The following is a 27,892-nucleotide window of genomic DNA, read 5'->3' as shown; positions in this document are numbered from 1 at the left end:
TTGTTCTATCATCATCAAGGGATTGTCTCTGAGGCTACGGAGTAGATTCGAAATCATGGTTCTTGTTGACGACAAAAGATACAATTCGACTTTTCAACAACACTTTATTAACTATAACTGAATGGGTATCTCATTATCACTGTGGCACAGACGGCATCATCGGCAAGAAATCAAATATGTCGTTTTGACCTTCCTCGAAAAGACCAAAGGAATCAGCAATGGAGTTCGAGACTGTCCAGTTGGGTGCTTCCATTGTGCCTGGTATGCGAGGGAGGGCTGCTTTGGCCGCTGTCGATATATCACTACTTGGCATGGCGGCCATGTTTGTATCCTTGTCAGTCTGGATTGTCGGCCCGGCTCTGTAGCGAGGATCGTCAAGCGGACCCACTCCAGGAGCAGGGGCATTAATCATAGGGCTATGGGGCCCCTGGTATTCTGGATGTGGTCCATCATTTTGATCGTTCATGATAGGTCCATCTGAACTGTGGCTGCTTAGGGGACGTTGGCTGGCTATCAAAGCGCGTGCATAGTTGACAAAGATCGAAACGGTCCGGTGGATGTCAGGGTAGGGCGGCTGCTTGAGAAAATCGCAGATCCTTTCCGCCCTCTCTAGAAGTAGGCTTTGATTGATCAAACTTGGACGCCATCTCGCAATACGTAAAGCAAACGTCGCTAGGACCAAATCAGTGCATGCGTCTATATGCGGGATTGGAGAACTCACTGATGAAGGCAATGGTGAGAGCAGGGTACGTTGGTGCCCAAGGTAATTGGCAGCGATATGATGGCTCGTTGATCAAGAAGCCTAGTTGGTCCATTATAGTGGTCACGAGGGACTGCCATAGGACCAGAACATTCTGATCGAGAATTTCAGAGCTCAAGTCTGCATATGTGGGCTTCAGTTTTTGAATTCGGGCCAATGATGCACAGAACACGAATATCCTGGCATAGTGAAGCATGAGTTTCAAGCTGCTGCGTTGGAAAGCTCCGATGTGGAAGCCATTGTCTTTACGTTGCGTTCCTGTTAATTACCCAAATCATCACAGAGATCATGAAGGAATGACTCACTTTCATGAATTTCATCCCAATTGGTCCACCAATTCTGCAGTCTCGCCATTATAGCTGGTAATTCTGTAGACACGATATCGTCGATCGTGGAGGCATTGTCGATGATCAAACGATATTGACCTGTGCGGATGAGTGATTTGTTTCCAATGAGGGATGAGAGTGGCAATGCAGGGGATCGGTATCATACCTCGAAGTTGATGAAGCTCAATAATACAGACAGTGCGCATATCACAAGGCAGTGAGAGTGGATAATCTAAGAATTTGCGCAGCTTCACGACGTCGACTTCAGCGATACGAGATTTCCGCCCAGTGCCGGACGCAACATCAAGCTCCAAGGTAAAGCTGATGAGCCAAGTTCTAGTCTGCCAGACTAGTTGGCGTTCGGCCATGGAAGCAGATAGTGAGCTTCGAGGCACGCTTTCTTGTGATAACAAAGTGTCCAAGGATTTTTCCAAACCAGAGTCCAAGGCTGTTCGAAGAATCAGAGCAATGGAGAACCAAGTTTTCTCGGAGTAAGCTGCCAGAAGAATCATGCCCTGCACCGTTTCAAGCTTTGTTGGTCGCTCGAAAAAGCTGTCTTCCGCTAGACGCTGTGCTTCATCTTGCAATACACGCTGCATATGCGTGTCCCCGCGCAAGTCAGTCACGGCGCGACTGGCAAGGTAAATGATCACTGTGAAGCAAAACAATGAGCGAGACCGAATGGAGTCAAAAGTGTCTCGGATTGGGTCGAAGAGTGGAAGGTAGTTTCGGGAGCCGCCCGTGAACCTGTGACACATGAGCAAAGGGTTCAAAACTCGCTTGAAAGTACTGATATCTCAGAACTTTCGGGAGCTAGCTGTTTTCACATACCGCTCGTACATGACACGAGCGAGCTCCTCGCTCACAATTTCTCGAGCGATCACATCACCTCGGGGGTCACCTTTGGCCGAATTTTCCATGAAAATCTACGCATCTGATGTCAGTAGATTATTCAAGACCGATGGGCCCTTTACTCACATCATTTGTGCCGAGCAAATTCACAGACATGGAGTGCACTGCTGATGCAGGCGCAATCATCTCATTGGGGCTTAACTGTTGAGAATCCGGACCATTATGGTCACTGGTGTATGACCTTTGAAGGCTAGTCAAGCCAGTTGAGTCGGGCAAAGAGTCGATGGAAGTATCGAAACCGCCATCTTGTGCGGTAGCGGGGGAAAATCCTTGGTCTCTCGACGCCGGAGTATGAAACCCGGTCCGCTGATCTAACGGTGAGGCAGTTGCTTGGTTTCTGTTGCCAAAATCAGTTAGTCATTCAAGATGTGGGGATCAATAGTAGATTATCACCTTGCTGGAGTTGTCGTTTTGCGGCGACGATCATTCCGTCGACGACCATCGTCGATGGGATCAAGTATACAATCTCGACCGGTGGACCGACAGCGGAAGCAAGGGCTTTGGTTACGCGCATCGCAGCGCATTTTCTGCCTTCTGCACCATCGGCATGCTTTGAAGAACCGGACCGGAACATTCTCCGCTCGGTAGATGATCTCCGATCCTCTTTCGCTCATTGTACTCAGCGACACCCATATATCGACGACAAACAATCAAAGCTAGTGGCTCGCATCCGAAAGCCGTATCAAGCAACACAAACGATCTGCAGCAACTGTGGCTTATCCAAAATCAACTTGATGAGTAGATTGTTTGCCGATGACCGGACCACGTGACCGGGCGCTTACTCCGCTTTAGGAAGGTTCCATGAATATCGACGTGTTTACCTCGCCTATCTCCAAAACGAACCCACTTTGACAGGAATCATGGAGCCGGGTGGGGGATCCAGTTCCGGAATACGAAAAGTCAGGAAAGGCACGTCTAGCTGCTGGGAATGCAAGAATCGCAAAAAGCGATGCGAGTTTGAGTCTGAGTCTGACTCGAAATCCGGCTGTGTTTCTTGCCGGCGCCGGGGCATACCTTGCATAAGCCAGGCATCGGCAGACACTGCAGATGACGAACATGATGAGTACGAGGGGGTCGCACAGCATATTGATCGCGTGGAAGATTTGGTGCGCCAGCTTGTGCATCAAAGGGGCGCTCGGTCCCGGGGGAGACGTCCCCGGCAAGTGGCTAGTCGGCCAGTGTCCTTCGATGTATCAAAATATTCAACCTTGAGGTCGATCAGCCATGAGCGGATGTCCAGAAGCTCATCACTTACGGGATATTTGAACTCAACTCTTCCTGCTCCCCACATCACTGCGATGATTTTCAACACCAATAAACAGTACAATGCGCCCCTTCAGATCCTACAAGATCTTAATGTTGATGGAGAGTCTACGGAAAATCGGAGCATACATACACCTGATATCTTTCCAACCGCACATCCCGTCGCCTTCGCTCGCAGGCTGATCAAGCTCGCTCTTTGTCTGCGGGAGCTGGATGAGAAGAAATCCGAGCAGCTAAGCTCCAGCCTAGGGGAGCCCACTCTGGATATCGCGCGCCAGTGGTTCCAAGCAGCATCGAATCATGTGATGGCCCAGGATCATTTAGTGAGCTCACTTGACGGACTCGAGACTTTGCTGTTGCAAAGTCGTTACCACATAAGCTTGGGTGAACTTCTGAGCGCGTGGCAAATATTCAAACGCGCTCTTCATATCGCACACCTGATTGATATACCCTCGGAAGCTCAAGTAAGAGGCAGTCGGGCAGATCGTGTTTGGTTTCAGCTGATGTACAACGATTGCTTCTTATCGTTGATGCTAGGGCAGCCAGTTTCAACCACCCACGACACCGTACTACCTCAAAGCTCAACCCTTCACAATCCAGCGCAGGCACTGGAACGAGTTCATTTAACGATCGCTCGGCGTATTATCGCAAGAAATATACAGATCCAGAACAGTCATCACGATGAAGTCCGTGAAGCGATCCAACGCAGTTATAGAGAAGCGAAATCACTTGACCTACAGCTCAAAAAAGCTGCTAGAACTATGCCTACCTCTTGGTGGAGGCCGCCTGTTCTTACAGCTGAAGACTTGGACCGAGAAGTGATGGACAAGACTAGCAAGCTCCTGATCCAAACCCATCAGTACTATCTTTTGGTACTATTACACCAGCCTTACATAATTGCAAAGCCATCTCGCGATGAATGGGAATGTGATTGGAGTTCCGTTGACTACGGCTACAGCACAATGGCCGTTGTCGCAGCAAGTCGTGAAGTTCTCACCCGCTACCTTATTCTGCGTTATTTCCACCAGTCATCTTCTTACCGTGGTTTTGACGAGAAAGCTTTCGCTGCTTCACTGGGTCTTCTGTTTGCTCATCTTAACGGGCATAGACTCGGATCTTCCAATGTGCTTGAACATCAACGGCCACACGATCTTGGAATCTTGGAAGATGCCATCTGTTGCATGGAGAAAGTCTCTTCGCTGAACCGGGATCTTCAAAGCTGTGCGCGAGCTCAAGTGCTTAGACAGCTTGCTCAAATTGAGGCGAACGCAGCAGATGGATGCGATTATGAGATCTACTCTAGTGCTTCGCTCCCACTAAATCACGGGACTGAGACGGCTGGATCCAAAAGTGATCTTGAAGTTTGTCTGCCATACCTTGGTAACATTCATGTCGCTCGTCAGATAACAGCGACACCTGGTGTAGATCTCCCAATTGCTTCTCGGGCTAACAATATCTCACCTGAGATCGAATTGCCTACTTCGGCCGAACGGCAAGATGAGTTCATGCTATTGACCACCCTGGGAGACATTTATGATGATCACCACTGCGGTGAGTCTGACCCAAGCTGGCTTGATAGATGGTCCATCCCGGAGAAACGGAATATTTATTGAAATTGATTCTATTGAGACAGGACTCATGCAAATAGATTCAGTGATCCAAGTCGGGTGTATCCGCAAAATCATACCCAGTCCTTGCTTGGAATCTCCCACCCACGATTTCCTCTGAAACCTCACGCAATTTCCGTTCATCATCATCAGACAAAGAGACGGAAAGCGCACCCAGATTTTCTTCCAATCGATGGATCTTCGAGGTTCCCGGGATAGGAAAGATGTCGTCGCCTTGTGCAAGCAGCCACGCAAGAGCTAGTTGCGCCGAAGTTATCTTCATCGAGTCGGCAACCTGCAAGATGTTGTCGAGAACCCCAATATTCTTCTCAATGTTCTCCTCACTCATCCACGGCAAAGCTCCCCTTGAGTCACCAGGTTTAGTCACATCTTCTCGCGAGCGAATGGCGCCACCTAAAAGCCCGTTCCCGAGAGGACTGTATGCGACAATGGCAACACCTAGCTCGCGAGCAGCCTGTAGGAGTTGTGTTTGTGGGGACTCAATGTCTTTACAGAACAGACTGTATTCCACTTGCACGCATGTCACTGGATGCACCGCATGAGCACGTCTCAATGATTTGGCGCTACACTCGCTCAGCCCGATGTGTTTGATTTTCCCAGCTGCTTTGAGTTCCACCATTGCTTCCATTGTCTTCTCGATCGGGGTCACCTTGTCCAGACGATGAACATAGTAGATGTCGACAAATGGGAGACCAAGACGTCGGAGAGATGCTTCAATAGCTTGTCGGCAATACTCCGGCGTGGAGTCAACAGAGAACCCAGGAACACCGGGCGTGGTTCTGATGCCAAACTTAGTGGCCAGGACGATGTCCTTGCGTTTCTCGGGATTGGCGGCGAACCATCGGCCAAGTAGATCCTCAGAGTCGCCATACTTGTCAGCTACACTTGGTTAGTTTGATGTTGCCCACGTAGTATGATACTTCCAAATAACTGGGACAAGATGAGCAGAATTCCTTGGTGTCATCCTTACCGGTATCCCAAAATCGCTCTCCTCTTTCATATGCCTGATCCAAAAACTTCAATCTCTCTTCATCACCGGATGGCTTGCCATAAACTCCACTAGCACCCATCATTCCCAATCCCAGTCGAGATACGAGGGGGCCATTTCCAAGCTGACGGCATGGAAGAGAGCTGAGATTGCTCATATCTTCTGTGTAGCTGAAAGTCATATAATGGAATTGAAGAAGAGCTGCCAGGTGAGACTCAGTCATACCATACCCGGCCTGGGACATTTCATCTTGTATACTTCTGCTGGCGGACTTTGCGGTGGACGAGTAGATTCATGTTTCCCGTTTCGGACATGCTCAATACTCTTGACTAATCAGCTTCCGCCGCCAATCGCCGCTTAAATCCGCTGCCCAGGTGGTCTATTGTTCCAGCCCTACAAAAAAAAAAAAAAAAGAATCCACAAAAAGGAATTCAAAAAAAAAATAGACATAGCATGTCCTGGTTTCGATCCAGGGACCTGGTTAAGTTAGTGGGATGGTCCACACAAGGTGATTCTTGATAATCGTACCTTCGGGTTATGAGCCCCTATGTGGATGTTAGTGGTGATTCAATGTGGGGATTTGATCAGATGAACTTACGACGCGCTTCCTCTGAGCCAACATGCTGTGGATACCGTTTAAGCGTCTTATTTCTGCTTATAGCCGCTTGCCAGTTTCCTGTGGGAGGATTTTAGTGAGGTCTTCTTACTTTCGTCTCACCGCTTTGATACATCCCGGTAGACCCACCAATAAGAAACCGCCTACACAGTCGCTCCTTCCGCCACCTGCGGCCAGATGTACTTTGAAGAAACCTCCTGGACTAAACACGTATAAAGTATACAAGCAGACACAAGCGTTCAAATCATTCATAGTAAGTGCTCACAAACAAATGTCGAGCAGATCTACAGACTGTCAACCCAAAGGGAAGGGCAAGACGAAGCAAAAAAAAGACAGAAAAAAAAAGATAGACATAGCATGTCCTGGTTTCGATCCAGGGACCTGGTTAAGTTAGTTTGATGATCAATCGGGTAATTCCGATAAGGCAATCGTACCTTCGGGTTATGAGCCCCTGTGAGATTTGTTAGTGAGATGATCATGTGATGGTTTTTGTTCAGGTGAACTTACGACGCGCTTCCTCTGAGCCAACATGCTGTGGTTGAGAAAATTACGACCCCGATGGTTATATGTACAGCATTCCAACTCCCAGCTATGCAGTAAAACTTTGGACCGGACAACTGAAATAGCGGAGTAGGTCTCCATCGCTCAATATTCTATTTCAAATATTGAGCCCTGGAGGATTTCACCTGAGCAGTGATGGTATTGAGGAGGGGTTTTGAATGAGGGGTACAGACCTCGGGATACCACCCCGCTAATGATAACGATAAGCGCCACTTCAAGGGTTCCGAGGTCCAACCTTGGAAGGTTTCAACAGGCCTTGACATATCAACATTCACCATGGGTAAAAAAATTATTATCGACACTGACCCGGTATGATATTCAATCTCCGAGATTAAAATCTATATACTAATCGTTGTAGGGCATCGATGATGTCCTCGCTCTTTTGCTTGCCCTCTCAGCCACCCCAGAAGAGGTGGAGGTCTTGTTGATCTCCTTGACATTTGGTAACATCGAGGTGAAGAAGTGAGAAACCCATCGAAACATAACCATTCTCGCTCTAATGCATACCTAGTTGTCTTCGCAATGCTGTTTCGATGTTCCACATCTTGGAGCGGGAGATGCAGTGGCGTCGTGACAATGGCCGACCAGAAGGTTTCGGAAGCTTGCGAGCCCATCGTCCCGTTTTAGCTGTCGGCGCAGAGGATCCACTGGAGGATCAGAAGATGCTGGCTGACTACTTCCGTACGTAATTATTCCTTGCCCCGGATTATCAGACTCTAATATATGACTACAGACGGAACGGATGGTCTTGGTGGCATCCACGCCACTGTATGTTTTACCCAGAATTGATCAGATCGAGAAACTAACGGACCAAAAGCACCCTCACCTCACTGCCACCAAAGAGTGGGAGCATCTCTTCACTCCAACTCTAGATAGCGAGGGTATCGAGCCTGTGGCGGACTGCACTGGACCTAACGACCATGCCTTCGTCTCGTCCAAGGTACCAGCCCACAAGGAAATTCTCCGCGCTCTTCGTGAAAATGAACCCGATTCCGTGACTCTTGTCGCAGTAGGCCCGCTCACCAACCTGGCATTAGCAGCGGCAGAAGATCCCGAGACTTTCCTTCGCGTGAAAGAAGTCGTCGTCATGGGCGGTGCTATCAACGAGCCAGGAAACGTCACACCTATGGGTGAGTTCAATGCCTACGCAGACGCTGTCGCAGCTGCTCGTATCTTCGCTCTCACCTCGCCAAACCCGCACACCACAATCCCAATCACCAAGAGCGATCTACTCCCGCCATACCCAGCAAAGCTCAGTCGTCAACTTACTCTCCGTCTGTTCCCATTGGATATTACACTGCGCCACAACCTTTCAAAGGGCCAGTTCCGTAAATCAATTGCTCCTCTTTTGGAAGGCGGCTCTCCCCTCGCTGAGTGGGTTGATGCATTCATGGGACACACCTTCAAGACTCTGGAGCGTCTGCACCCAGGACACGTTGGTGATGACGCTGAGCTGAGTCTGCACGACCCCGTCTGCGTGTGGTATGCCATCACATCCGATGATCCCAAGTGGGTCTATGCTCCCAACTCACCTGAGGATATCCGCATCGATTCCCTGGGTCAGTGGACTCGAGGCATGTGTGTCATTGACCGTCGCAACCGTCACCGCATCGAAGGTGATGAGGAGAGCTCTAGTGACCACGGTCTCTGGCTCAGTGGCCGTGCGGGTAACCGTATTTGGCGAATGGACGGATCTCCTGCTGAAGGGAACTTTGGAGATGTCATTATCCAGAGGCTCTTCAACTAGAGTCATCGTTATGGGAACGGCCTCGGGAAAAGGAACGAATATCTGTACACTTTTCAACATGTACATATACATAGGTCCCTTGATACAACATGCACATATCTTGATAGATTCAGAATATTCAGAATATTCACTAGTATCTAGAGGCATTCTTTATGGATACCTTCTGCTTGGCAACGTGTCTATTGTTAGCGTGGGAGACTGCAGGCGGAACAATATTCAAGGAACAGAAGCTTTGAAAAAATGCGCCAAACCTCGGAAAGAGCCCCGTGCACCTTGGTCCGAACTCCTGTCATATTGAGTCGCCATACTATCGTTGTACCAAGCCTCGAATAGGATTGTTTGAAAGAATTTCATTGAGCGTAATTGGGTCGATTTCCGCAGATCACTGCTCCGGAATGTGAGATGTACTCTATCTAGTACACGTACTTGTCGGTGCACGATGCGCTGATACGAACCACGAGAGTGCGGCGCTGTTGCATTGGAGAAACCAACATCAAAAGACCCTACAGTTGTATGGATTACAACCAGCTTGAAGTTTGGGGGTCAAGGCATATTCAAGCCCAACTCCATGAAAGAGAGTGACTACGAGGGACGTCTGTACAGTCTTCTATAGGAATGTGGAATGTCGTAACCCAGGGATAAGCCGCAATCCATCCTCAGGCTCTGCAGAAAATCCCAGTACTATGTAACGCTGTACAATCCAAGAGGCTGTCCTCAATGTAGACTGACATCCAGCCTCAAAATATGAAGCCTACGCCTCTATAAAAGGGGCGCACACCCATACCAACTGCCCTGACAGGTTGACACTGAAAATCACAATAAAATCACTCGGACAATTTCCAATCATTTCCACAAAAGCCACAGTATTTTGGACATTTCACAAAATGCAGCTCACCACCGTTGTCATCTATGCAGCTGCTTTGGCCAGCACCGCCCTGGCAATGCCTCACCTCGCCGGGCCTTACCATGGCACCCACATCCCCTATCGCCTCCCAACCAATGCTACTACCGCTCAAAATGCCACTACTACAGGCACTGGTGCCAAAGCACCCCTCACGACTGGATCGGCTAAGAACGCAACTACGAATCATGGCCCTGTAGTTCACCACGCAATGAACCACGTCAATGTCAACCATTGCCACGAACTCTGTTCCTTGCAGTCGCAAACTTGCTCACTTGCTGTACCCGATGATGATAAGTTCTGGTAAGTCTTAGAAACCCGATTTTTGCGCTTGTTATGTGGCTAATGCTCTAATTTAGTTGGTCGGTCTACCAGCGGTGCAACGAGAAGTGCCATGTCGAAAACTTCCGCAGGATTTGAGATTAGCAAAGAATTGATGAAAGCCAAAAAAAACAGGAGGAAAATGTTATGGAACATGTATTACGACTGAAGAATCTATAGTTAGAATTAATCAAACGCTACGCTGACAATGATCTATTGGTTTTCCTGGAACATGGCCACCGGATCTTATACTTGTCTCAGACACAGTCGGCCTGCCATCGAGTAAAGTAGATATCGGACAGACTCTGGCCAAATAGTTGCACTGGCAAATATACTCCATAGTGACAGACAGACTATGGCCTCGGAATCTACCCTTGGGTCCTGAAAATGACCGCAGCCTACACTTGCTCCCTCGTCCTGCCCAGCCAGCCCAATTAGTTGGTAGGATGACATCCCCAACGGTCTGATAAGGTTTCTTTGAACCTTCTACCGGGGCTGGAAAGTGAATTTCGAGAATCGGCAGACTACACTCCCTATAGACAACATCGCTTGCTTCAAGGCACTTGCAAACGTCATGGTACAGAGTACGGAGTACCATATTTTGATCACGGGTTTCGAAACGAGCTGATCAGCCCTGGTATCGATTACTGGTGTTGTCAAACATTTCAATTGGGACTTGTTTATCCCGTATCTGGGGAAATGCTCATATTGCGGCTCAGCGGCATCACAAACACAACCACGGGGTACTGTAAGTTGCCCCTCTTTCTTCAACACGATGACTTCGACGGGGCCCTGGGAGTGGGTAAAATAAATTGCGTCATTACCCAGATCAGCAATGACCATCGATCTTATCTTCTCCTGAGTAAGATCACCGATCATCACCCTGGTGCGATGGTCGTTGCTTCCGTGGTAATTCGCTTTCGCAGTCAAGACCAACTTGCCAAGGACTGCCAGAGGACTCCGTAAAGATAAACGTGGTCACGAGGATGGTCGCACCCTCTTCACCACTGCTGCGTTACTGGTCCACCAAAGTTCCAGTGATACAATAAGATTAAATTGAGACCAATCCCCATCACAACCTTGGAAGAGATGAGGGCACGTGCACGTGCTGTACCGACATTTGGTCCAGTCCGTTTCGCAATCCAACTCGCAAAAGAGACCAAATTCATGAAGATTCAAATCCCATCAGCGACCAATGAAAGAGATGTGGCATCTGCATGCGAACCAAAGAGAGGAGGCCGTATAATCTCGAAGTTCTCTGCACGTGCTGAACTACCAAAGATTGATGAGAGCCCGGGGTACTTCCCCAACCAACAAAGTAAGTACAGGGTACAAATGACGGCATAGGGGGTGAGCCCCTTTCTCCACTGCAAATCGCAGTAAGGGTAAGTACCCAGTACCTAAGGATAAGCTTGTCCCGCCCCACTCTTCGAACAGCAAATGCCCGTTGTTCCCTGAAGCACGAGTCTCCGCCCCGACCAATCACCGCTCGGAATTGCAACTCGTGGGCTGTCCTAAGCACGCGACACTCTTCTTATACATTACGTTCGCGGTATATGAGGAGGTATCCCTTGCCCTACACTTTCTGCACTTTGTACTCTTCAAAATGTCCTTCCCACCAACCCCAGCCATGTCGGGTGAATTCACCATCAACGATAAGCCCGCTACTGATATGTTCACATTACCTCCCGCGGCATTGAGCCCTCAAAGCCGGCGATCATCCCGATCAGATCCCTCTTATACCCCGACCTCAACCTCTCCAGACCTCTCGGCTCGTCGAACTAGTCACACAGGACGCTCGGGCACAGCCAAGCGCCCACTCGAGGACTTTGACCTGCCTCCGCCCCCAACCCGAACTCGCAAGATCATCCAGATGAAGCCAAAACCTGCAAAGTCCAAGGCAAAGGACACCAAAGGCCTCACAGAGAGCCCAGAGCCGATACCCAATTCTTCAACTACCTCCAAGAGGAAACAGCCCAGTGCAACCAGTGCGGCTGGTCGGAAAATTGCCCGAAAGACCGCCCACAGTCTGATCGAGCGTCGCAGACGGTCCAAAATGAACGAAGAGTTCGGAACCCTGAAAGACATGATTCCTGCCTGCACGGGACAAGAAATGCATAAGCTTGCCATCCTTCAGGTACGGCCTAGAAACCCACCATGATCTCACACCTTACTAACCATTCCACCAGGCAAGCATAGACTACGTCAACTATCTGGAAAAATGCATTCGCGACATGAGAACCGCGGGATCAAGCCACACTGCCGCACCCCCGTCACCCACTTCACCAGAGTTCATCGCCGAAACAGGCGCCGAGCCTATGCGTGAATCCTCAACATACTCCTATTCACCCTCCGCATCTCCAGACGCATATGCTCCCCCGAGCTATTCCCCGATACCTCACCCTCCTTCTCGCCGCGAACTCAAGTCCCTTCTGCTCAGAATGTACCCGAGCCCTCGTCGGTTCTCCCGAGCCCGGCATTGGGGCCGATCTGGGCTTCTCCTGAGAAAATGCATGAGCTTCAAGGCGTTGACCATGAAGCCTCCGCTGCCCTTCTCATGCTGACTCAGGACCGTAGGGGCACTGCAGACTCAATCAGCGAGCAGTTTTCTGGTGCTTCTTTGGCGAAGTATGAGGAGACTCCGCCTGTTGGTGCGCAACGAAGGAAGGGAATGAGCGTTCGCGATCTTCTGATTTCATAGTCTCACGGTTTTCGTTTGTTCATGTTTAAGTGGGATTGGCGAACTTTGTTTCTGGATTGTCGGTGCTTTAGCGTTTTGTTCTATTGCGGTACTTCTTAATCAGTTTCTGGGTTGGGTCGGCTTCCTTTTTGGGTTCTTAGTACGTTGTCGACTTGCATACTTCAAATCAAATTTGCCATACAGGCCAAGTTTAAGTCGATATCAAAAATGAAAGCGTATGAGCAATGACACATCAAGGCATAATGACTGGCCAGGTCGGATTTTATCGGGAAACCGAATTATTTGGACCATCAGCTTCACCATGGGTTTTGAATGGAGCTATTGCGCTTGTGTTGCGTGCTTTGATCTAGTATGTACTCCTTAGTAGGTGAGTGTTAATGCTGTGAAACTTCATTTTTGATGCAGGTCTAAGGTGCATGCACACGCCACACTAGCAGAGATGATATAGAATCTTATTTCAGCATGACTTCCGATATTCCAGTCGGAATCCATAGCACTAAAGACTCACTAAAGTTTCGCCATAGAGATCAATTCAATTACTGTGGGACTGTACCCCAGATACTCCACTCCACATATGGCTTAACACTCCCTAATTAGGCCTTATTCTGCCACATCCCTCAGGCCTCAACATCAAACAGAGATGTCTTTTGCTGGTCATTTTTACTTGAGGGAGTAACAAACTCTTATCCCAGTGATTGTTATGGAGCAATAATTTTGCTATGGGGCATGTATTACCATGGGAGACAAACGAAGCAGTCAAAATTGAGTTGGCGGCCAATGATCTCCGCTCGGCTGTTCGCGAACGGCCGAAGCCCGAACAATCGCATCATTTGCCCCGGGGCCCCTCGTCATACAACTTTTGACAACAATTACAGGCAATCAACGGGTTCTCATTTCTTTTTTATGCCTGTATGACGGAGACTATCTCACGGTCGCATCACTCACTGGGATGATGTCAACAACCATGGACAATCAACGGCGGTACAACGTCGAGCGATCATGCTTGCGCTGCCATGAGCGCAAAATTCGCTGTGACAAGAAATCGCCATGCGTTCGATGTGTGCGTCAAGGTGTGGCATGTCAATATCCAGGCCCGAGTCGAGTGAAACGTCAACCCCCCAAAAAGAATATGACCGATGTGGCGGCCCGACTCGAGCAACTGGAGCGATCTATCACGGCACTAGTTTCCGAACGGTCGAGCCAACCATCCACCTCCCAAACGACTCAAGATCCCTATGGCAACAGCCCTGACACACTATCTGCGGGAACACTGGCGACTCCCAAATCCGGTTCGCCTGTTGCCTCTACAGGTACGGAGAAACCTCGGTTCCAAGGGTTTCGAGGTTTTCTGGGTAAAGATGGCAGATACATTAATGAGCCTCTTCTGTCACGGGTGCTCGAAAAAGAGCAGGAACTTCAGTCCGCCATCGGCTCGCCGAGCGATGCAAGCAGTCCTCGGCGACTGCCAATACTTAAAGCCGAAGGGCTTATTGCCAATCCGCTCTTGATGCAACTTGATTCCCCAGAGCTTTATCCGAGCCGGTGGAAGGCGACCGTCCTCTGGCAAACCTTTCTTACTCGAGTTGACCCTCTGGTTAAGGTGATTCATGTTCCCTCGGTGCAGTCACAGATCTTTGCCGCAATAAATCGACCTGAGAGCGTGCGAGCGGATGTGCGTGCTCTGCTGTTTGCTATTTATTTTGCAGCTACAACTACTCTGTTGTCGGATGATATTCATAATCAGGCTCATGTTGCGGACTTGCAGCGGTTCAAGCAGGGGTTGGAAATCTCCTTGTATCATGCTGAGTTTTTGGATGCACCGACAATCACTTCTTTGCAAGCTATGATCATATACCAGGTAAGGCGCTCAATGGTTTTCTTGTGATTCTGCTTGTTTTTCTGACGCCGCATAATTTGCTATTTAGACATGCTATCGTTATAGCAATAGTGGCCGATCAGGCTGGACAATGCACGGTCTGACGATTCGGGCAGCGCAATCGATCGGACTCCAGCGCGATGGAAAGCATTTCAAACTGCCCGAATTGGAATGTGAGCTACGTCGGCGCCTATGGTGGCATATACACGCCGCGGACTCTAGAGTCACTGAGGACCATGGCCTCAGCGTCCCCGAAAATAACATTGGAGATACCGATCTCCCATTGAACATCGACGATCAGAACCTCTCAGAATCTGCAGACACTCATGTCTCCCAGCCTCAATGGACAGAAATGACGTTTTCTCTCATAATCATGGAAACAAGCATTCGACGTCAAGACATCATGTCAAACCTGAACGAATTCTCTAACGCAGACCAACTACTCGCCGATTTCAGAACCTCGATCGAAGAGAAATACCTGCGCCACAGCGACCCAGACATCCCAATTCAGCGCTTCGGATTTCTTCTTGGTCAACTCCTCCTGTACAAAACCGAAATCTGCGCACGCCAGAAATTGATACACATCCGAGGCCAGCAAGCATCATCCATCGACTACGAAATATCTCAAAAAACACTTATCATAGCATGCACGGCCATAGAAACGGGACTGGAGATACACTGCGATGAACTCCTACGTGGCTTCCACTGGCTTGCCACGACATTCACGCAATACCATCTTCTGACATACATCCTTTGGCACCTGTGTGTTTATCCCGACGGACCACATAACGAGCGGGCGTGGCGAGGCGTCAATATGCAGTTTTCCATGATGGAGCATCCGTCGTGGCCAGATCCCGGGCCGAAGTGGTCTATAATCGTGCAGTTGAAGGAGAAGGCAGTGCGGGCTCGACAGATACGGGAATCTGCACAGAGTCAGAAAATCGTACCTGAAGCAGCCGCTCTTGAGCCAGGTTCCTCGTATAATTTCGATATTGATGGGTGGGATCCAGAAAGTGTGGATATCTCGGATTGGAATAGTTTGGCTCAAAGTCTGTCGTTGCTGCAGTAATGCGGACTGGATGCGTGGAGTTTACAGCATCCATCCATGAATGGATGTAACAATTCCCAGTGCTGGTAACTTCCAAGGTGGATACATATCTCTGGGACTACCTCTATAGAAGCGACCACTGGAATAAATCAAAGACACAAATATAATAAAATCTATAGTTCATCTATCATCAAGAAATATGATATAATATTATATAAAAAACGCATCGCTTTACATGATAACCTAACGTGAGAGGTTAGAGAAGTAAGGTATGAATGACGAGATAATGACATTTTATCAAAGTAGAAAGTGCGAGTGTACTTGTCGCCAAAGATTGGCAAAATCCACCAACCACAGCATGTTGGCTCAGAGGAAGCGCGTCGTAAGTTCACCTGAACAAAACCATCACATGATCATATCACTAACCAATCTCACAGGGGCTCATAACCCGAAGGTACGATTACCTTATCGGAATTACCCGATTGATCATCAAACTAACTTAACCAGGTCCCTGGATCGAAACCAGGACATGCTATGTCTATCTTTTTTTTTGCTCATGGTTTTTTGGTCTGATTCCTCTGTGAATGGATATTGAATATTCGAACTCTCTTTGAGACTTTCCACTTAAATATTTTGATCAATTGACTGCCTGGGCCAATATGTCCACAAGTACAGAGTATCCAGTTTTTACAACAGTACTATGTAACAAGGCCCAGAGAGTCTTTTATGGTCAAGATGTTTTACCACCTAACTACACATACGGAGTACGGAGTATGAGCACAGGGACTTCGAGATATGACGGCCAACGCCACTTGGACCACCATATGAACCGCGTACTTTTTAGCCGGTAATCATCCGGTCACTCATTTCCTCGTGGCGGGTAGAAAGCAAGGGATGAAGAGAATAAGATCCCTGCCGGACCGATCGTCTTTATGCGCGCTCCGTTTTATGCGGACAATATTCATTAGACCAGAAACTACCCTGTTGGTACGGGGTACAACAGAGAAAAACATGAGAAACCCCGGCCCTCAGGAGGCCAGTGATACGCTAGTAAGATATCAATCGGCCTGGAGCGTATAAAGCGGAGGGATACAAGTATGAGACAGGCGGAGAAACGTGGCCTGTTCATTGCAAGAGACCACCAGCCTACCCTAATCTCCTCATCGCCGGGGACTATTGTATTTCAATTGTGTACTACTTCGTAGTAGTGCGTTGAAAGCGATGTAAAATGATGACAGGTGGTCGTCAAGATTAGAATTTCAGGCCTAACGCGAATATTAGCGTGGGCCAACCATCCTGAATTCATAGATCAAAGACGAGAATAACAAGAAAGGCTAGGCGACAGTTAATTGAGTAGTTGAGGAGGTGGGAGGTCAATGGTGAGGCCAAGGTCTTGGTAAAGTTACCATTACGGTTATATTACCGAGAGGTGGATCTGCCACGGTTGCCCTTTCTCTACTCTCCTTTCTCTCTTCTCCTCTTGTTTATCACATTCATTCTGCGCCACTGCGCTCTCGATCTTTCATCTTGCGCATTCCACTGCCTCAGCGCATCCCCGAATTGTCAATTTTGACCTCGACCCACCTCAGGACTCGATACGGTGACACAACTGCCGGGAACTTTCTTGCCTTGAGGCAATCTGTCCCGGATCGCAAAGCCTTGATCTCGCCAATTCTCTGTCGAGCTTCATACTATCTTGTGTGATCATCGATAGTCTTGATATCTGAGCGCAATTGCCTCAGTCCTCATTGCGCGTGATTATCTGAAGTGCTTGTGCACCTTTTTGTCCCATCTCTCCGGCCACTTTCGATTACAACTCTCCTTGGACACATTTCCCCCACATTGTTCACTCCCAGATAGTAAGTGCTAGGCGGAGATCTCTCTGGAATTGATGGTACTGACTGATGAGTGCACAGCTCAATGAATATGAATCCCTACATCAGCTGGGCGATCCTGTTGGTCGTGGCAGGCGGTCTCGGCTGGTACTACACCAATGGCTCAACCCCGAAGGCCAAAACCGTGATCAAATCCACAGTGGAGAAGACAGAGGCCGCGGTTGCGCCTAAGAAACAGAAGCGCAAGTCTAAGCCCGCCCCCGAGCCCACCACTGCGAAGAAGTCCGAGGTGCAGACCATCGTTTCGCCTCCCACCACTGAGGATGAGAAGCCCGATGAGGAAATTGATCGCAAGGAGATGGCCCGCCGGATGGCCGGCATGAAGGCTGGACCCTCCGCCACCACCGCCCCTGCTCCCACCAAGAGCCAGAAGAAGAACAAGAAGAAGGCCGCCCAGCTTGACGCCAGCGACACTCGTGCCTCCTCCACCACTGGTGCTGAGGCCGACGATGATCTTTCCCCCGCCGCCTCTCCCTCCGTCAACGCCACCGTGCCCTCCGCTGGATACGTCTCTGACATGCTGGAAGCTCAAGCCCCCGGTGCATCTGTCCTCCGCGTTACTGGAAATGTTGAGAACCAGCCCAAGAAGCAGAAGGCTCAGACTTTCAAGGAGGTTGAGACCAAGAAGCAGCGTCAGAACCGCCTGAAGAACGAGGCCCGCAAGCAGCAGATCCAGGAAGCCGAGGTTGAGCGCAAGAAGCTGCTCGAGAAGCAGCTTCACACTGCCCGTGAGTCCGAGCGTCGCGAGGCCGCCAAGTCCTCTGCTCCGGCCGCCAACGCCTGGCAGACCAAGGAGGCCCCGGCCGCTAAGGCCAACGGTGCCTCCGTTCCCGCCCCAGTCGCTGCCCCGGCCGCCCCCGCTGCCTCCGTGGATCTTCTGGACACCTTCGAGTCTTCCGCTCCTGCCACCAAGAAGTGGCAGCAGAACCTTCCCTCCGAGGAAGAGCAGATGCGCATCCTGGAGGCCGCCAATGGCAATGACGAGTGGACCACTGTGTCCAAGGTCAAGAAGCAGCCCAAGAAGAAGGGTGGCAAGACCGACGAGAGTGTCAGCGAGACCAGCGCCTCGGAGACCCAGGCTGCTCCCTCGGCCCCTGCTCCCGTTGAGCCTCGCGTGACCGTGACCCCTACCTACCTCCCCGACATCCTTCGCTCGCGCGAGAAGGGTCACCCCCTTGATTCTGACTGGGCCGCGTGAGCTTCACCAGCCTTACCTCTACGTTCTCTCTTCATCTTGAACTGTATTTATTACCCATTGTTTGATTTTTTGTCGATCTGGCGTTTTTGGGGGTGTTCTCAATCATTCGAGCAACCTTCCACCTCACCTACGAATGGGGCATGGGAGGTTGCGACAGCGCATAAGCGAAATTGGCGGAATCCGCGTGCAAGTTGTGCATCGTGAAAGGACCGCGCCGCGAAGATCAAAAGCAGAATTGCGGGGATGGATCTGATGCTGTTTGTATTTTTTTTCCTTTTCTTTCTTTCAAGTCCGGTCACATGTATTCCAATGAAAACAAATCTTCAAATTACGATCTCAAATAAAAGAATGTAGACCAAATTATAGGTAAATAGGGCGCTGCATCTTTATATAGCCTGTGTCGTCACTATTCCTAAAAGGGTTTAGCGGTGAGTTCCGGTTATCGTGGCCTGAAGTTGCTTTGTATACAGCTCCTTCGGTATTTACTCCTTCAATCACCCTTGGTCTTTCGTCCTCCAACCCGAGGTTACACTTTTATTCTTACTTCAATCGTTCTTTTTGCAACTAACTTCTCCTTCGCCATGGCCCAAATCCGTGGCACCGCGGGCTACAACCTCGGCCACCAAAACCCATTTGGCGGGCCGGGCAGCGCAGACGCAACCAACGACCCAAGTCCGCTCGATGCCATTCGTGAGCAGACCAGCAAGATTGAAGACTGGCTGGACACGATGGCGGATCCCGTGAAGCCGTACGTGAGACCCTGATCTACTTCCCGGTCAAAATCCATTGTTTTGCCTCGGTGTTGTTCCAGTCGCGAAGACTCAAAACAAGGGATCTGAGACTCTCTGACACCGTGTTCTTTTTAGCTACCTACCTGCTGTCGGCCGTTTCCTCATCGTCGTCACCTTCATCGAAGACTCTCTGCGCATCCTCACCCAATGGAACGACCAGCTCCTCTACCTCCGTGATTTCCGCAAAAGTAAGATCACACCCTTGCTCGGACCCTGATCCGCACCCGGGTCCGGGGTACAGATCCCCGATCTAACGCGATTGTTTGCTTTTAGTTCCATGGGGAATTACTCACACTTTCTTGATTGTCAATGTTATTGCTATGGCGATTTGCTCGACCTTGGTCATTGCGCGCAAGCGCACCGAATACGCCGTCGCCGGATTGCTGGCTGTGGTCATTACCCAGGGTCTCGGATACGGACTTATCTTTGATCTTAACTTCTTCCTCCGCAACTTGAGTGTTGTCGGTGGCTTGCTTATGGTTCTTTCTGACTCTTGGGTGCGCAAGAAGTTCGTCCCCGCCGGTCTGCCCCAGCTTGACGAGAAGGACCGTAAGATGTACGTCCAGTTCGCTGGTCGTGTTCTGCTTATCTTCCTTTTCGTTGGCTTCGTTTTCTCTGGCGAGTGGAGCTTTTGGCGCGTTCTTGTCAGCTTGTTCGGGTTTGTTGCCTGCGTTATGGTCATTGTTGGCTTCAAGGCTAAGTGGAGCGCCATCATCTTGGTCGTCCTGCTCAGTCTGTTCAACGTGTTTGTTAACAACTTCTGGACGGTATGTTTCTCCGGCAGTGCATTGCTTTCACACATACTGATTTGTTGTTCTAGCTCCACCCCCACCACCCTCACAAGGACTTTGCCAAGTACGATTTCTTCCAGATCTTGTCTATTGTGTATGTTCAAACCCTCGCCATGTACAATTAATTGCAATGCTAATGATTTCTTACAGCGGTGGCCTCGTTCTCCTGGTCAACATGGGCCCTGGCCAATTGAGCATGGATGAAAAGAAGAAGGTCTATTAGAGTAGGCTTGGAGACCTACTCTTCCTCATCTGTCTCTCTATATCTTGCAGCACCCAAGTGAACTTTGGATAATTTTGAAGAACTGAAATATCCAATCACTCGCGCTCCCTACTTCTGTTTGAATTTACGTCCGGAACTTGCAATTGTGCGAGATCAAAAAAGACGCCTGCATATGTTCTTGACATGCATTTGAATTGCATTTATCACGAAGACAAGTTAAATGGAAAATCTAGTCAAACTGAAAGATGCTTGTATGACTCTGCCGGGTCTTGATCAGTAGCCCGTGAACAACCTATGACTATAAATCGTATCTACTTCTTCTTGACCACCAACAAAACACCAGTCATCTTCACCTTGATAGCCATATCTCCTTCGGCAACTCCGGCTTCACTGAGCAACCTTTCAATCTCCCTTCTCATGACCCTAACCACGTCCTCTTCCCCAGTCTTGTCGGGGTTTGCCTCCCTCCACCTCGTAATCGGACTCCCAGTCCCCATCAGAGCCTCTGCAAATCCCATCTTCACCCAAGTCTGCCCATTAACCAAAAACTCCTCCCCTTCCTGCTCAGCATCCACATTTCCCTCAGTGCCCCACTCCACCCTCAAAAACGAGTCTTCCTCAAACCCGCTAACAGCAGGTGAAACAGTCCACGGCAATCCAAGATCAACATACAAGTCCCGAGAAACTAGATTGCCCGCGCCGTAGTATGGCTCGAGCTCGCGCTTCCGAATCTCCTCAATAGACTGATTGATCGCTTCGTGGTTTGGCACATCGGCATGCACACCTCCATTATTCATCGACCAGATAGCAACACTGCCACCAGGTCGTAGGAGCTGCTCTGCCCGAGCCCAGAAACGAGGCATATCGAACCAGTGCGCTGCTGTGGCGGCCGTGATGAGATCGACCGTTCCATCCGCTGCGCCGCAGTCTAGTGCTTCGGCACTAGAGCATACGTACTTGATGTCTTCGGTGGCAGAAGACCCGCCATGCTTCTTCGCTGTGACGATCATGCCCTCGGATGGGTCAGCGCCTATCGCATGGGTGAAGAACGGTGCCAGCTCGCGGGTTGCGATCCCCGGCCCACAGCCTACATCGATGACGGTGCCGAGCTGTCCGCCTGTCGCAGTGTGGTGGTCCAAGACCCTCTTGAAGAAGTTGGGGTGGTATCTGAACCGAGTTTGGTCGTAGGTTTGCCCTTGGGCTGCCGTGTAGGCACGGAAGGTCTGTTCTGGCTCTTGATTGGACATATTGGGTGGCTTGTTTAGGGCTTGATGCTTGGCTCTGTATTAGTCCTTAGAAGGAAATATTAGCTACACTTATGTAGTGTCAGCTTGTTGAGCCGTTTAGCCCCCAAATAGCTCAACGCGTAAGCGTCGAGCTGTTATAGTTATTGGACTCTCAACAAATTGGCGTGACTCAAGGCAGAAACAAGGCTCGGACACGGACACGGGGATAGTGATGCTCCGGTCCTCCAACCGGCTTATCCGCTGAATTTTCGCACTGGACGGGAGGTCTTGCAACATGCTTGAGTGGTGACCTTGTAGCGAATCTATTGCATTATCATCCCGAGGTTGCTACAGAGGCTACTGAAATGCCCCAAGTATGTTCAGTCTACTCCGTAGTGTGTTGTAGATGAGACTCTTCATGGGTATACCGTGGCTCAACAATGATTGGCTTGTCAAGCCCGGAACTCGGCCCCGGGGATGCGCCGAAGCCCTGGAGTGGGGACCCGTGGACATATACAGTGCAGTTTTATAAGTATTAGACCTCCAGTACAGACCTCGGGAGTATTTTAGAATCCACTTTATAGCCTGACCGACCTCTATGCAGTGACCATGGAATGTTTGCTGTCTTCTTTGCTGTCTTTCTTGTAAATATTATTTGCGCAGTATCAACAAATGTGTCTGAGAGTGAAGTACTTGAGATCAAATACCTACTTTTGGAACCCCGCTGTAGTGACTAGATCAAATGAAGAGACTATCTTGCTGTAAAGTATGATACATATGAGAAGAGAACCCCTGAAAGCTTCATTGACTATCAGAAAGGCAGACAGGGACGTAGACCTACAGTAAAAATCCGTAGGAAAGAAAAGTAGAAGAGACATACCACTGGGGAGCTGAAAACAGGATATAACTCTGTTTCACACAAAAAGTGGCTTGGAATAGTGCAACAACTGTACAGAGGGCCAAGTGCTGGGAATTAGAACTGTTGAACATAGGAACAGAAGAGACAAAAGACAAAAGCATGCTGCAGCCTGAAAGAAGACCATATTTCAACTGCGTTCGAATATTCCCATGACGAGCATGCGGCTATTAAAACGACCTTGCAGAGAGACCAGAGGATCCTGACCGGTATTAAAAGGTAATTGAGAGACTGTGCAGAGACCCTTCCTAGAGCCTCTTGCTTTCTTACTATTTTGAATGTTGCGGTGGCCATTCAGTCTCTTTGGAGGTGGACGGAAAAAAATTCAGAACATCCCAACCATCTTTCATTTGATCAACTCAAAAGCCGTCGATCAAATTCTGATTTTGTTTTGTCCTGGGATATCATCATATCTCGAATGTCCGCTGCAAGAATCATACCATCATGAAGGTTCATAGCTTCGTTATACGTGGTGTCGAAACAGTTATTAGTTAGTTCTTCGGGAAGCTCAGTGCCACAAACGAGCCGGGCAATCGTGTTGAGGATTGCTTTACGGAGATAGCGACCACCAGGTGCCCAGAACTTTCCATTCTCCATCCGGTGGGCCACATTGTCTAGACCAAGGCGCTTTGCGTTGAGGTAGGATAGCATAAACCGGAGGTACAGATATCTGGGACGAGGTCGCTTGGCAGAAAGAAAACGTAACTCCATTTCATCAAAGTCCTATTGCACCGTCAGTCTTTCGTAATTCTTTAAACTGGAAATGAATTCCAACCTTGATCTGCTTGCGTTGTACAGTACCCCTCTCATCCCGATACACATCAATTATGGTGTCTCGGTATGTATCTTGCAACACAATACATTTCCACCTACTCGACCCGTAATGTGCAGAGAAAACAGGAACAATAGCAATGATTCCTCGATCGAGGAGAGGCTCAAGTGTTCGAGCGATCGAGAGCGCTGCATAGATGCGTTAGTCTGGTTGACATGAATTGCCATGGAGCTCCCTTACCATTACTAGGCTCCTTGGCCTCATCCGCGTCGATATTTCCCAGCAAGTGTGAGATTTCTGGCTCGCTGAAAAACCTTGGCACGATATGAGCTGCCTTGATGTCCGACCACTGTCGAAATTCACCCTGAATGTGACAGAATCCTGAAAGCTTGGAACCTGTTTGACCAGAGCGACCCAATAGGGTTGGAAGGTCGTAGTGTTCAGTCACCCTCTTCTTGAAAGCCTTCAGATCGAATTTCATATCAGCCCGCTTGGTTGTATCTATGACATCGAGCATAATGCCGGACATGTATGATTGACTGACAAGACCCCATGCTGGACCAATTCTCATCCTTGCAGCACTGTCTTTTTCAAAGATGGTCTCTTGTATCATGATCCTCCGTCCCTTGAGCAATCTGAAGTTTGTCGACGCAGTCCGATATTTTTCGATGACATTGTGCGCCTTTTTCAGGAAATCCGCCGTGGTCAGCTTCCCCGAGTGCCTCATGATCTCCAGTGTCCTTACACGCTGGCTCATGTACCATTTTTCGATCTCAAATTCGGATATTGTGGACTCAATAAAGTCAGAGATGGTTGATTCCAACCAAAGAGCGGCCATGATTTGAGAAGTGGACCTGTCAGTCATTTCGAAGGAGATGATTCAAAGTAACTTACAGACGAGCTCAGGATGACTTTTATTCCAGGAAAGTGATACCAAATGTCCGATTCCTATTTAGGAAATTCCAACACTGGAGCGTCAAGGTACCAAGGCACTTGATGACGATGGTTGGAAGAGCACCAATGAAGACGGTATGGACCCACGGAATTGTTCTAGAAAGACTGATCATGCTCAACAAACAACCTTGGAACTTTGGAACAAGCCTAGATGTTGCTGACGCAGGCTCTCGAACCATAATAACGTCTACCTAGCTTCCAAGGTTGGGGGTTAGAACCCTGGGAGCAGGTTACGGGGATCCTCTGTAGAATTTCCCAACTAGACTAGAAAGCCCAACGCGTCAGAAACCTAGGGATCTTTATTCATTTTCAACATCCTCGATCAAAGGTATAAAACCCCAATGATAAAAAAAAAAAAAAAAAAAAAACGAGAATGTTGGTCCGGCAGACTGATTCAGTTCCATGAGTCTAATCCACGGATCCAGGCCGCACACGAGAAAGATCACTCCAAGACACCCAAACAGAGCCAGTACCGACGGGATGACCAACTTTATTAAATAGGGGGCATCTGGGAAGGCTAATGTATACCGCCAACAAATCGTAATCTGAAGTACTGATTGTATTGACAACCCTAGCGGGTGAGAGTGATTATGATACAAGAGAAAAAATGTTCTAAGGAATGAGAGACACGAATTGAAGCAAGAGATCTGGAAGGCCTCAACAGGGCCGATAAACAAAAAGGAAAGGAAAGTGGGAAGGATATGTCGAAGTGCTGTCGCAGGAAACTCGGCCAGTTGCATCCATGCCCTGAGCGATGGATGAAGGAAGATGTAGGTGATGCCGGGCTTACCGAGCCGGATGTACTGGGCCCGCCAGGTACATTGCTTGTGTTGGAATCGGAGTTCCTGACTGTGACAAGAGGTGTTTGCTTGAATAAACCTGGCAAATGCAGGGGGCTCGAGGTCGAGAATGGGGGAAATTGAAAAAGCAAATGCTCGCTGGAATTGATGCTTCAAACGCCGTGTAACCCTGACCCATGGATGAAGGCAAAAAGAAAACGAGGTTTTGGAGGAATGAGGGAGGGCAGGATCGGAGGTTTCAAAAGGTTGTTAGATGTCCATGCTCCAACGCCATGGGCGAATGGGCTGGAACTGGCCTTCGGCGAAGTCATCGCGGAATTCGTCGTTGATTTCTAGATGCAACATGTGGATTTTCTTGTTGTCTCGCGGCATCTGCATGGTGGAGAGGGTTTTGGAGATTTGTGGACGATAGACCTTGTCATCACCTGTGTCTTTTGATTGAGGACGTGACCGTGGGGTTTCAGGATGTCGCCATGATAGACTTGGAGACTGGTCATCTGTATTGGTGTCGGAGAACATAGAATCGGACCGAGAGTGTAAGCCCGGATCAAAGTCGTCGTTTGAGACACGAAGCCTTGTCAAAGACGGTAGGCGGGGCATATGTTTCTGGTTAGTTTCATCTGCAGCCCCGTCTTCGGTTTCATTGTGTGTAGGTTCGTTGCCCCTGACGGTGTTCTTTGTGACCCGGGAGAGATACTCGGTGCCGGACCCACCGATGCTATCACGGGTCGGCTTGTGGAAGTCTTCTTTACCGGACATTACTCTGGCGCTGGGTGGAGGTTGAAGCATCCATCTGGTGTCGGCACGACTGCAGGGTCCGCTGACGATGGGTGGGTGGAGGTCGTTGACGGGCGGCACACGGGGGATATAGTATTTGGAAGATTCGTTGGGGTCTGCGCGACCCCGGCCTGAGAATCCGATAGACGACCCGCGTACTTCTTGCTGTCCCCACAGAGGCTCATCCTCACGCTGGTACCGCATAGACTTCCACTTCTCGCCGAGCGGATGCATCAAGCCACCACTCTTGTCCTTCTTAAGTTGCGAGCTCTGATCGGTATTCCAACTGTCCGTTCGGTGAAAGTTGCGACCGCCGCGGCGGGCCGGAGGTCCGGGGCCTAGGGCGATTTCCTCACGCCAGCCTACATTGGTGCTGAAGGGTGTTGGTTGCGGGAACGGACGGGGTTGATCGGTGACAATTTCCTCGAACTTCTCTCTCGCCTTCTCTCTTTGTGCGCGGGCAGCATCCTTTCTGCGTTTCCGACGATCGATATTCTCGGCACAAGGGGTGCAAGAGGCATAGTAAAAGACCGCGGACTGGGCGCCTCGATAGAGCCACATGGCGGGGAAGGGTAAAATTTGGTTAGGTGAAACAGACTGCTCACAGCGGGCAATCAGCCCGGGAGAACTGCTGAATATGACCCGGTATTCGCTCGTTGTGTTGTAGTGATACTATCGGACACATGAAGGGCTGAGTCGAATAGGGGGGGGCGGAAAGGGGCGGGATGAAGATGGCAGCAGGAATTGGAGATCGCCCAGCGATAGAAAACAAGTAAAAAATAATTGAGAAGAGTGAGAGAAAAGGGAGAGGAAAGTAAGAAAGACGAAACGCAATTAGGAGGTTGAGGGGGTGCAATACTTTCTGCCTGGCTGTTTCGGCTTAAGTTTCCCTGCCTCTTTTGGTCCAAGCCTCTCTCTGTTTGCGGCCTAACATCAGACATACACTTATGTACGGTGTACTATGTACCATGTACAGGTTGCATCTTGACCGACTTCTTTTACTCTGAACTACAAGCGGAACACAACTCCGTACAGATTGGAGGTGTACAGAGTACAGACACACCTCACATCGCCACAGACAGCCTCCTCACATACTCTACTGCGCCAAGGCTTGGGAACCCTGTCCAGATCTAAATGATTAGTTGCATAACCTACGTGGGGTTCCATAAAGTGAGCCGTACTCCGTAGAGTTCCATGTCCAAGCACATACCGGAGTATCTATGTATGTACTGTATGCCAACATACCCAAGGTGTTCGTGTCCTGCCTAGCCACTTGGTATTTCCCCTTAGGGTTCCGAGCCTTGGCAGGTTCCCGCGTGGGGACGCTTCAAACGGGATGGAAGTCTACTCCTTTTCTTTTAATTAAAACATCCCATTTCTTTTTGAATAGTCAATACGGAGTAGAAAGAGGACCTTCCGGCTCGGAGATCAGCGTATATGGTGTACGAGGGAATAATGTATAGAAACTGGGTGAGATCAAATCATGTTACTGAGTATCCATGATAATATGTCACATTCTTCTATGACTTCAGAAGGGGTCGTGGCCCCCACCTCATACTCAGGCAAGACAGGCACTAACAGACCCTGACCCCTGTTGTAAACCCAACGTCTGTGCTCTTCCGCCCCGCGTAGTCCAAGACTGCAAGAATGCCGAGCCTATGGCATATTTCCCAATATGTGAACACCCCAGACGTACTCCGTATCTTTCTGAGCATTGCGTCAGAGAAGGTAGATCACCGATCCCAGGGCTGTAGGCTGCAGCCAAAGAAAGTAACCAGATCGGACCGACATGCATACATAGCGGATTTGCACGTAGACATGGGGGGCCAATGACCAAACCCACCAGGCCCGGCCGCGGACCTTGAACTCCAGAATTCAACGGCTTGCTGGATCATGATCGC

General features: G+C 49.4%; 12 protein-coding genes across 12 annotated transcripts; 7 read left to right on the top strand and 5 right to left on the bottom strand.

The window, feature by feature from the left end:
• Positions 1–136: 136 nt before the first annotated feature.
• N7506_006201 (fungal specific transcription factor domain-containing protein) lies at positions 137–2,572 on the bottom strand (the record flags this gene model as incomplete). The annotated part of the gene is made up of 7 exons (XM_056955494.1): positions 137–672; positions 722–1,018; positions 1,066–1,185; positions 1,253–1,833; positions 1,918–2,012; positions 2,065–2,327; positions 2,392–2,572. The coding sequence occupies 7 exons, from the start codon at positions 2,570–2,572 to the stop codon at positions 137–139; spliced, it is 2,073 nt and encodes a 690-aa protein (XP_056809828.1).
• Positions 2,573–2,858: 286 nt separating this feature from the next.
• Positions 2,859–4,874, top strand: N7506_006200 (uncharacterized protein; the record flags this gene model as incomplete). Its single annotated transcript, XM_056955493.1, has 1 exon — positions 2,859–4,874. The coding sequence occupies one exon, from the start codon at positions 2,859–2,861 to the stop codon at positions 4,872–4,874; it is 2,016 nt and encodes a 671-aa protein (XP_056809827.1).
• A 37-nt stretch (positions 4,875–4,911) lies between these two features.
• On the bottom strand, positions 4,912–6,121 carry N7506_006199 (aldo-keto reductase; the record flags this gene model as incomplete). Its single annotated transcript, XM_056955492.1, has 2 exons — positions 4,912–5,768; positions 5,860–6,121. The coding sequence occupies 2 exons, from the start codon at positions 6,119–6,121 to the stop codon at positions 4,912–4,914; spliced, it is 1,119 nt and encodes a 372-aa protein (XP_056809826.1).
• Positions 6,122–7,330: 1,209 nt separating this feature from the next.
• On the top strand, positions 7,331–8,801 carry N7506_006198 (putative nucleoside hydrolase; the record flags this gene model as incomplete). Its single annotated transcript, XM_056955491.1, has 5 exons — positions 7,331–7,363; positions 7,413–7,516; positions 7,566–7,735; positions 7,788–7,822; positions 7,872–8,801. The coding sequence occupies 5 exons, from the start codon at positions 7,331–7,333 to the stop codon at positions 8,799–8,801; spliced, it is 1,272 nt and encodes a 423-aa protein (XP_056809825.1).
• Positions 8,802–9,685: 884 nt separating this feature from the next.
• On the top strand, positions 9,686–10,122 carry N7506_006197 (uncharacterized protein; the record flags this gene model as incomplete). The annotated part of the gene is made up of 2 exons (XM_056955490.1): positions 9,686–10,005; positions 10,062–10,122. The coding sequence occupies 2 exons, from the start codon at positions 9,686–9,688 to the stop codon at positions 10,120–10,122; spliced, it is 381 nt and encodes a 126-aa protein (XP_056809824.1).
• Positions 10,123–11,629: 1,507 nt separating this feature from the next.
• Positions 11,630–12,724, top strand: N7506_006196 (uncharacterized protein; the record flags this gene model as incomplete). Its single annotated transcript, XM_056955489.1, has 3 exons — positions 11,630–12,160; positions 12,213–12,466; positions 12,601–12,724. 3 exons carry the CDS (start codon positions 11,630–11,632, stop codon positions 12,722–12,724), a joined length of 909 nt encoding a protein of 302 aa, XP_056809823.1.
• A 949-nt stretch (positions 12,725–13,673) lies between these two features.
• N7506_006195 (Transcription factor) lies at positions 13,674–15,669 on the top strand (the record flags this gene model as incomplete). Its single annotated transcript, XM_056955488.1, has 2 exons — positions 13,674–14,582; positions 14,650–15,669. The coding sequence occupies 2 exons, from the start codon at positions 13,674–13,676 to the stop codon at positions 15,667–15,669; spliced, it is 1,929 nt and encodes a 642-aa protein (XP_056809822.1).
• A 1,905-nt stretch (positions 15,670–17,574) lies between these two features.
• Positions 17,575–18,741, top strand: N7506_006194 (uncharacterized protein; the record flags this gene model as incomplete). The annotated part of the gene is made up of 1 exon (XM_056955487.1): positions 17,575–18,741. One exon carries the CDS (start codon positions 17,575–17,577, stop codon positions 18,739–18,741), a length of 1,167 nt encoding a protein of 388 aa, XP_056809821.1.
• A 581-nt stretch (positions 18,742–19,322) lies between these two features.
• On the top strand, positions 19,323–20,546 carry N7506_006193 (protein ERV29; the record flags this gene model as incomplete). The annotated part of the gene is made up of 5 exons (XM_056955486.1): positions 19,323–19,489; positions 19,608–19,720; positions 19,806–20,299; positions 20,353–20,417; positions 20,474–20,546. The coding sequence occupies 5 exons, from the start codon at positions 19,323–19,325 to the stop codon at positions 20,544–20,546; spliced, it is 912 nt and encodes a 303-aa protein (XP_056809820.1).
• A 311-nt stretch (positions 20,547–20,857) lies between these two features.
• On the bottom strand, positions 20,858–21,793 carry N7506_006192 (putative S-adenosylmethionine-dependent methyltransferase; the record flags this gene model as incomplete). Its single annotated transcript, XM_056955485.1, has 1 exon — positions 20,858–21,793. The coding sequence occupies one exon, from the start codon at positions 21,791–21,793 to the stop codon at positions 20,858–20,860; it is 936 nt and encodes a 311-aa protein (XP_056809819.1).
• A 1,249-nt stretch (positions 21,794–23,042) lies between these two features.
• Positions 23,043–24,325, bottom strand: N7506_006191 (uncharacterized protein; the record flags this gene model as incomplete). Its single annotated transcript, XM_056955484.1, has 3 exons — positions 23,043–23,411; positions 23,464–23,648; positions 23,701–24,325. 3 exons carry the CDS (start codon positions 24,323–24,325, stop codon positions 23,043–23,045), a joined length of 1,179 nt encoding a protein of 392 aa, XP_056809818.1.
• Positions 24,326–25,463: 1,138 nt separating this feature from the next.
• On the bottom strand, positions 25,464–26,552 carry N7506_006190 (uncharacterized protein; the record flags this gene model as incomplete). Its single annotated transcript, XM_056955483.1, has 1 exon — positions 25,464–26,552. One exon carries the CDS (start codon positions 26,550–26,552, stop codon positions 25,464–25,466), a length of 1,089 nt encoding a protein of 362 aa, XP_056809817.1.
• Positions 26,553–27,892: the final 1,340 nt, after the last annotated feature.

Source organism: Penicillium brevicompactum (assembly GCF_028827555.1).
Source record: "Penicillium brevicompactum strain IBT 35665 chromosome Unknown utg000005l_segment0_segment0, whole genome shotgun sequence".
NCBI classification, from domain to species: domain Eukaryota; kingdom Fungi; phylum Ascomycota; class Eurotiomycetes; order Eurotiales; family Aspergillaceae; genus Penicillium; species Penicillium brevicompactum.
The sequence above is the reverse complement of the archived record's forward strand: the minus strand, read 5'-3'. Positions and strand labels throughout refer to the sequence as shown.